Source organism: Diadema antillarum, unplaced genomic scaffold (assembly GCF_040938485.1).
Source record: "Diadema antillarum isolate AM-2024a unplaced genomic scaffold, OU_Dant_1.0 seq00000565_RagTag, whole genome shotgun sequence".
NCBI classification, from domain to species: domain Eukaryota; kingdom Metazoa; phylum Echinodermata; class Echinoidea; order Diadematoida; family Diadematidae; genus Diadema; species Diadema antillarum.
The window spans coordinates 2473427-2482515 of NW_027271504.1; the positions used below are offsets into that span (position 1 = coordinate 2473427).

At 39.2% G+C, this 9089-nt stretch overlaps 1 protein-coding gene across 1 annotated transcript; it reads right to left on the bottom strand.

Moving 5' to 3' along the window:
• Positions 1–864: 864 nt before the first annotated feature.
• LOC139735167 (ribosomal RNA small subunit methyltransferase NEP1-like) lies at positions 865–8021 on the bottom strand. Its single transcript, XM_071645927.1, has 5 exons — positions 7887–8021; positions 6692–6793; positions 2858–2999; positions 1694–1905; positions 865–1186 (listed from the first exon to the last, which is right to left on the bottom strand). The coding sequence occupies exons 1-5, from the start codon at positions 8019–8021 to the stop codon at positions 1058–1060; spliced, it is 720 nt and encodes a 239-aa protein (XP_071502028.1). The 3' UTR covers positions 865–1057.
• Positions 8022–9089: the final 1068 nt, after the last annotated feature.

Here is a 9089-nt window from a genome sequence, read left to right on the forward strand (position 1 = left end):
GTATTCAAATGTTTTCAACAATTTTCACCAAAACATTTGAGTAATGAAGGTGGGAAATGTATACCTGAAGCACAACAGTTGACAAGTTCACTTAGAAAGAAAAAAAATCCACTTTACCGACTGTTGAAAAATGAACCAAAAAAATCAATCTGTATGTGGATAAGTGGAGATATGGTAATACACCTGTTCATTGTGACTTTCCCATCTGATTGCAATGGTTGCAATCAAAAAGCATAATTTCACAGGAAAATTGATGAGATGTTATAATAAGCGAGTCCATTTTACTTATCAAATGAATTACAATTTTCTTCTTGTATTTCATTAATCCAATTTCTAGTTTTCAAAAACTGCTTGTATTACAAATAAAAATAAAAGCATTGCTTGACAAACGGTACAATGTTTCTCTTGAAATGTTTAGCAGCAGAAGAAGGTAGCTTTAAGAACAAGGTTTTGGTAAAATGTTCCATGACTGAGTGTAATCCTCAGAGGATGACTTCAAACAGCCAGAGTGGGGCAGGAGATGTTATCCTAATGAGGCGTCTGAACTAGCAGTTTTACAAAAATGCCAAATTTTTACGCCTCCTCCGTCTTAACTGCAAGGCAACTAATGACAAACGATCCAATCACCAACAATGTCAGTACTGCTCATGAGTATCATACGCTGCTCTCCTGAAACAGCTTTGAAGTTGTTAACAAAATTCTTTGTCTTGGAGGTACATTTATATATCTGGTGGTTAAAGAGCTGCACTATCTACATTCTTCCCCTCATTCTTCCCCATGTTTGGAAAATGTCTTCCACACTTTGGGCACTGCATATGTGTTCGTGCCTAACGAGACAATGTATGAGAAATACTGTTGTTCCAGAAGAGCAAGTGCAAATATGTCAGTTAAGGTACCGTACATCCCCAAACATGTGACACATCAACATGTGACACATCAACAGCAACACTTTCAACTTGAAGTCCTGTCGTAGACCTTGTTGCACAAGGCTTCCCCCTGTGAATCAAGCATTTCTGGAATGTTCGACATCTCGACCAATTTTGTCCCACACTTCAGGTCATGTTCCCGCAAGGCTCTCCACGTCCCAGGCCTCCTCGAACCCCGAGCAAACTTTGGCACATGTAAGGGCAGCAGACAGGGGGTACTGGCTCACTGCAACTTCTCCTTCTGTGTAGTCCACACTGACCTGCAGGAAGTAGAACAATACGCAACCCATGAACACATCTGTGGCTTGTTTCAATCTTCATATATTAACATTACGCTATAAGTGGAGAATTGTAGTAATTTGGGGAATACAGTTAATCAAAAGGGGTATGAATGTTCATAAAAGAAACAGTGAACTGCAAAGGGAATTTCAGAGCACTCGACCAACAATTTGGAAATTACATTCACACTGTCATTGCATATTACAAAGCTCATTAATACTCATCAATTTTTGTTCAACAAAATTCATACAAGATTCTTTGATCATTAGTGTTAAAATCTACACATGGAAATCACTTCATATGCTGGTGTCCAACTAGACAGGAAAGGAATCTAATACAAGGTGTTTAGAAAGTAATATACAAATTCAATAGCTAGGAAAAGCAATCAACACAAAGCATACTCCGAGTGCAACACAAATTCAGTAGACAGGACAAGCAAATGACATAAAGAGTTATAAAAAATGAAATCCAATTCCAAGAGCACAGACCTTCCCATGGGCCATTGCGCCGATCACTATGACGATGGGGTCCTCCTCCTCTGTGGCCAGCTCTCTGGGATGAAGACACTTGTCGGCACTGAAGGAGGTGAGGAGCTTGCGGCAGCCAACTGGGAGGTGATCGCTGATTGGGTTCTTGATGACCTTGAGGAGTTTCTGGGGTCCATCGGCTGCATGGATGCTCAGCTTGTGAAGGAGTTGCACTGCATAAAATGGGGGTGGGAGTGACGAATGAGTCAATACAGAACTCCTACCTGATTTCAAGTTTTCATGTTTTATTTGTATAATTCAGCCGAATATCACAAAGACAGAGATCTCTTTTACTGAAATAGGTAACAAATATACCTTTTTAGTCACACTTTCTAGAATTTGTGCCTTAGGAAGACAGTTGACTTAATTTATAAATCTCTTGATAGCAAACATAATGTTATCTTATACAAAAGTTCATAAGCTTCATTGAATTCTAGAGTTTTCGAACCATGATATAACAAATTCCAATATGATAAAGTGATGTATATTTTAAACCGTGATCATACTATAATTCGAGCAACGTTTGTCTGTCTGTCTGTCTGTCTGTTTGTTCCTCTACTCCTCCCAGGTCCTTGGTCTGATCTCCATCAAACTTAGTGGGTGGATGCAGGTTCACCGCGAAATTGCCCTTGAGGGGTTCATTTTTGGAAAGGTCAAGGTCACTGGTGTCAAAGGTCAAATAACTGTTTTTTGCTACTCCTTGGGATTCCCCCAGAAATATCCTCAATGGGGATTTCCCAGGTGTAGGCCTACTTATGCTTCCAGCAAGTTTGGCCAAGATCGGACCAATGAGTAGCGCAAAACAGTTATTTGACCTCCGTTGACCCAGTGACCTTGACCATTTCTGGGGGAATCCCCACAGAGGATTTCTGGGCACTGGCTGAAGCCAAACAAGCATGATACATGTACTCCACGGGTACATTGACTAGTATAAACAAATTCCAATATGATAAAGTGATATATTTTGTAAACTATGATATGACAAAATTCTCATATGAAAAATGTGTCATAAGGAGAGTCCACTGTATAATAAAATGCTTCCTAAGCAAAATACATAGGCTCAAGGTGCTTTCAGGCTTAGATAACTTTTAGGGATGTATTAAACTAAGAGTAGATTTTACCCACCCATAAGGCCACAAAAACGGTCAAACGTCCGTGGAATCCTGGTCTGGGGGCTGATCTGGATGAGGACGTTGCGCTGGGTGTGGACAAAGACCTGGAGTAGCCCCGCCCTGTTTAGGGGGCTGTCAAACAACATCAGCAGGCACTGGAGAAGAGACAAGACTACTTCTTGATGACAGTGGCAGAACTTGTGGGCAGATCCTTCTTAATGATTTACAGTCCATATGTTATCATACCACCAGTAAACTGTCTGCAAGATTTAGTGTAGGATTGATGTGTGTGTATGTGGGGGGGGGGGGGGAGGTAGAGGAGGATCTAAATACATTTCTACTTTAAACTACAATTATCGAAATTCCATTGAATTGATGATGTGTTTGGTTTTTCTTTGGATGTTTTGTCTAACCTCTGAAACAGTGTTCTCCTTTCTAATGCCCTAAAATTTTAAAGTCATTATTATCAAGGTTGATTTGGCCAATTCTATACCAAATTGCAACATGGTTTGGGAAAGAGACATTATATCCTTTTCTAGAGTCCCTTTTTTTTTCCTGTTCTGTACTACTCCTGAGGGAAAATCTAGCATTTTTTTTTTTTGAAGCTTTTCTTCAAGTATTTTTTATCAAGTATCTGAATGACACTTTAAGGATAAGGAAATCTATCTTCCAGAGGAATGAAACATCAAATTCAAAGTTATGCAATTGTGAAGTATCATTAATTTTCATAAAAGTATATGCAAATAACATAAAATCTTGATATTTTCAGCTATACAGTGAAACCCCGTTATAACGAGGTCCGTGGGACCGGCGATATTACCTCGTTATAACCGGTACCTCGTTATAACCGTACGCATCAAAAACAAAGAAAAACATAAGCACGAAATCATACCCGTCAATCAAATTTATAAGAACCTCCTTTGCATTGTTATTACACAATTATGAATCGTTATTATTGAGACAATAAAGGGAAATTATTTGTGAATTGATTCATAAAAAAGACGGAAAAGTGGGGGTGAAATGCGTTAATTGTTTATTTTTCTTCCAAAACTCTCTTCTCATTATAGTTCACATATTATGTTCTTGAGAAGAAGGCCTACTCGGCAAGATCATATCATTCGGGATTCTTTCTACACCTATCTCTTCCTCTTGTATCGAACCATCCTAAAAGATTTTTTTTTCTTTTTTCGTTTGTGAAATACAGTGAACATCGTAAAATGACAACAAAATCAGATTGTATAAAATATGTTTGTTAAGTTTTTTTAAACACCAGCGCAAAATGAGTAACATACATGCGTTGTTTGTCGTAACTTGCGAGGTATGTTACGCTGTTGGTGCCCAGCGGGAATGCGATGATTTCATAAATCATTTCCGATGTAATCCTATACAATGTATAATGATCGTTGCGTCCGAAGGGATTAAAAAATGCGTTCTTTATTTTCTTCCAAAATTTTTTTCGCGTTTTGTACACCAGTTCTTGAAAAATACGCTACAAGGTTGAATTTGGAATGTTGTGATCCTTTTGCGCAAATATACCTCATAGACCATTCTGGTCTTCATTGTGAAATGCAGTGTTAAATGATAATGAACAAACGCAGATCTCTTAAAACTGTTAAATGCGTTTGTTTCTTTTTCTGAACACCAACTCAATTAAGTAGATTAACATGCGCTATTCAACTATTTTTACGCTGCTGTCACTCGGCGGGATTGCGATGATTTCATTCATTATTTCGGCTTTAATCATACACACTCATATTTATATAATCATTTATTACATGATAGTGAACAATCCCAGATCTATTTAAACTGTTAAATGTGTTTGTTTCTTTTTCTAAACACCGACTCAAGTAGATTAACATGCGCTATTCAACTATTTTTACGCTACTGTCACTCGGCGGGATTGCGATGATTTCATTAATTATTTCGGCTTTAATCATACACACTCATATTTATATAATCATTTGTTACATGATAACGAACAAACGCAGATCTATTCAAACTGTTAAAAGCGTTTGTTTCTTTTTCTGAACACCAACTCAATTAAGCAGATTAACATGCGATATTCAACTATTTTTACGCTACTGTCGCCCGGCGGGATCGCTATGATTTCATTAATTATTTCGGCTTTAATCATATACACTCATAATAGTTACTAGCCAGCAAAACAACTGGAAGTCGGAACTAAAAATGGAAAGGGTACAATGATGAGTTGCACACGCATTTCAATGTTATTGTCCATTTTGGCCACGAGTGTCGCTACATGAAAAGTTTTTGAATGCGTTATATTTTTTTTCTCTCGTTGCGCTGTGGTCTGACCTATCACGCACGCGTATCTCGCGAAATACAAAATCGAATGATTTTATTCAATAACTTAGTAGAAACATCGGAAGGTATTTCTGTGTCTTATGGCGTGGTTAAGAAGAAAACATGAACTACTCTGCAAAACGGGAAAGAGACATGGATAGCGTGAATTTGGTTTTCAATGTTCCCTTTGTCGCGTGTTTGAAAGCGGCAGTCAGGAAATGGAACCTCGCAAAAAAGAAAATGGAATGATTATGATTATGTTATGTGGTTTAACATGGAAAGAACGGTAGGCCCTATACTCGGTTATTCATCACTGATAATGGGCGGTAAAGAAGGATAACGATGGGACTGAATCATGTTTGTTTCCGAGTCTTCTTGCTTCAGAGAGTACATGTAGAGATCGAGACGGGACGGGCACTTGTGCAGTGCATTACTGCATTCTACACATACGTAAAACGGGGATAGCGTGAAATCGCTTTTCAATGTTTCGTTCGTGGCGTGATTGATAGAGGCAGGTCTAAGAAATGGAACCTCGTTATATCCGATCAAATTGCTTATGTTTTTCTTTATCATGATGCACCGAAAATGTCCTCGTTATAACTGGAATCTCGTTATAACCGAACTCGTTATAACCGGTTCGTTCTGCCATAGGTTTACACGCAAAGGAAAACGGGACCGACGCGATCACCTCGTTATAACCGAACTCGTTATAACGGGGTTTCACTGTATTATTCAAATACAATTTTGTCCAAGTCCAAAATCCTAATATGTATCCAATTTAGATCAAATTTTCTCAAATGTGTTTACAAATTTCTCTTTCTTTTCGCACTAGTTCAAACTCGCCATTAAAGTTGACAAGACACATTGAAGTGATGGCTCCTTGTGGCGAGGGCTCATCTCCTCTGAAGAGGGACAGTGTGTAGATGGCTTACGCAGACAAAATGCTACACACTCATATGATATTTGCACTAGGACGAATTCTCTCAAGGAGAAAAATTTATAGATCTTGTGTTTCAAGGAATCAGCATTGTTCCACACATTTCTGAAACCGTCTGGATGGAATATTTGTGCTTTTCTTGATTCTTGATGAAAATATCTCCGTAAAACACCATCAAGAAACTGTCCCACACAGGCTTCTGCTACTTCTATAAGGTCTTGTCCTGATAACAAGAAGGCATATTAGGTTTTGATTTCTTCCTATGCCACATGAGCTTAGAAATTTATATAAGTTAAATTATTCTGTGTGCCACGTTGAATTTGCACTACCAAGACAAAAAACAAATGTATAATGGAATTAATGGCCAAACAGATAAATGAATAAAAAAGTCAGTAAATCAATCAACTGAAGTATTTTAAGCACCAGAGTTTATCATTCTTACCTTTTGTTCACATACTTCAAAAAACAAAGATGGACAACTTTACAATAAAAAAGAGAGTCTTTATTGCAAAGAATTATTGATAGAGAGAAAGAGAGCACATAACTATGAGAATGATAAAGTTTCTGTGATTAAACCAGAGGTTGTGAAGATGGTGCACATCATACCTGATGCACGATGTCTGGCCTACAGTCTGAAGGCTCTCGCTTGTGCTTCTTCATCAGATGTTTGTGATGGTCACAATTCAGCAATTCATATCCCTTGGATGTCTGCAAAACAATGGAATCTGACTGTGTACTGATCACTGTCTTTTCAAAGACAATTTTGTCTTATGATCATTGACAAATAAGAGAATGACAGGGATTTTAAAATTACACATGATAAAGCAAATTTAACAAACTGCTTGCTTTGACCAAAGATTAATCTGTATTTTATCAGAGACTCCAACCCTAAGCACCTTCCTTCTGATCTGGAGATTCTCCCGCCTGAAACCCCTATCAAACGGGAGACTCCAACTTGTTGTGCGCGAAGCGCACAATACGAGCACAAAGTTCCTTGCGGTCTAGGGTTCTATAGATGCTCTCTCGTGCTATCTAACTTGACTTATTTTTCAACATACAATGAAATTAAGTAAGAAATCCTTTCAAGCGGGAGAAATTGAATCTCAAGCGGGAGAACGGGAGATTCTGCAAAAATGGGCTTTCGACGGGAGATCTCCCGTCGAAAGCGGGAGAGTTGGAGCCTCTGTTTTATCATCGAGGACATGTTCCACAGACTGGACAGAGACTACATCTCGCTTCAACTCAAGGAGGCTAAGGTCCGTTAACCTTGAAAGTAAAACAATGTTATCAAACTTCTCTGCTCTTGACAGACAGACTTTTCTGTCTACTTACTACTACTTTACTTCTACTAACTACTGTCACAGTCGAGTGCTATCTATCCTGTGCAAGCATAAACATGATAAACTCACTCATATCTCATCTTGCTCATGTCTCACTGACACTGCACTGGATTCATTTTGACAAGTTTTTTTTTTTTTTGTCTCCACACATTTAATATTTATTAAATCCGTTTACAATGGTTTAGAATGCAATAAAATTCAACGTGCACTTGCATGGAACAGTTCCTCCCATGGAAAAGTAGCACCAGCTCTAAACTACAGTATAGGGTCTATCATGAATCTACTCGCTCTCTGCGCTGAGCTCTGCTCTATGCTGCTGACACAACGCAATAGAAAAACTTACACGACCACAGATATGTGGGACAACGTTAACGTTTTATAGTTCTGAACTTCTGAAAACCAAATATGTCAAAGACACAATGAATGAAAAAAGAAATACAGTACGCTTGCTTGAGAAATACCTTGATGGTTTCAAGTGACGCATTTTCCAAGACAACAATAAGCCTCTTCCTTTGATTTTTGTCGTGCAGAGTTTTGATGACTCTCTGCTTTTTGCGCTGCCCTTCATCGTCATCTTCATGCTTTCTGCTTGCCATGCTGTTCCGTGTTTACCCAGTGCTAGCTAGCGGTAGACAACAAGTGCATATGCGCGGCCTGCCTCGCCCACAGTTCTGTGGCCTCGCCTCGGCTCTGGCTGACACACCGGCACGTCACGCGGCACCGTACCGTCTCCACACACTTATACACACACAGCTGAGTAGAGTACACAAAGGGAAAAGGCCTCGACTCGATGGTGCGACAGGTGTATCTCTCCTACCTCCCAGCTCCCTCAAGCTGGGGGGGGGGGGGGGGGGGGGGGGGGGGGGGGGGGGGGGGGGTCACAAAGCTGTTCTTAAAGTTACGAAGGACTTGATCAGTTCTTGTGCTGAATTACTAGTAGTATTGAGATTCTAACAAGTATAGCACATAAGAAGGTATGAAATATTGTGAAATGATGCCACAAAGCAACTGTGACATCACAAAGCAATTCTGAAATTGTGCGCAGCTTTGCACCGTCACTCTGTGAAATGTAACAATTTCTACTAGCAAAACACTTGTGACGCCACAAAGGAATTTTGCGCACTGCTAGTACTGTCTCTCTGTGCAATTTCTAACAAAACAATTGTGACGTCATAAAAACAATTCTGACATTGGTATTGCTTCGCGTCGCGCTTGTAAATGTAACATTTTTAACAAACATCACAAAGCGGGTCCGACATCGTGCGCAGTGACATGCTTCTTAATAGTAGGATCAATGTAGGATCCCTTCACAACATCGCATTGGTCATATGACTTCTCTTTGCACCCCCCCCCCCCCATTTCCCCTTCTCTGGTTTAAATTTTTTATCCAAAATATAAAACAAATATACTTTGCCTAATTTCGAGTTTCTTGTTAAAACTATAGGCCTCGGTTCCTCAAAAAGAACTATTCACTGAGGGGCTGCGCCCCTCAGTGAATAGTTCTTTGGAGTCACCTCTGCCCATAGTTTTAACAAGAAACTCTCAAGGCAAAGTATATTTGTATACTATATTGGAGTCACAGAGGCCCATAGTTTTAGGCAGAACTCAATAGGCAGAGTGATTTGTTTCATATTTTGAATAAAAAAAAAAAAAGAAATAGGAAA

Bases quoted from the DNA above. Each gene is read 5' to 3' on its own strand.
- LOC139735167 (XM_071645927.1), bottom strand. From the start codon at position 8,021: ATGGCAAGCAGAAAGCATGAAGATGACGATGAAGGGCAGCGCAAAAAG. The intron at 3,000-6,691 runs GTATGATGTGCA...TCTCTTCTCCAG, and splicing joins GGCCAGACATCGTGCATCAG to TGCCTGCTGATGTTGTTTGA. The intron at 1,906-2,857 runs GTGGGTAAAATC...CATTTTATGCAG, and splicing joins CCGTTTTTGTGGCCTTATGG to TGCAACTCCTTCACAAGCTG.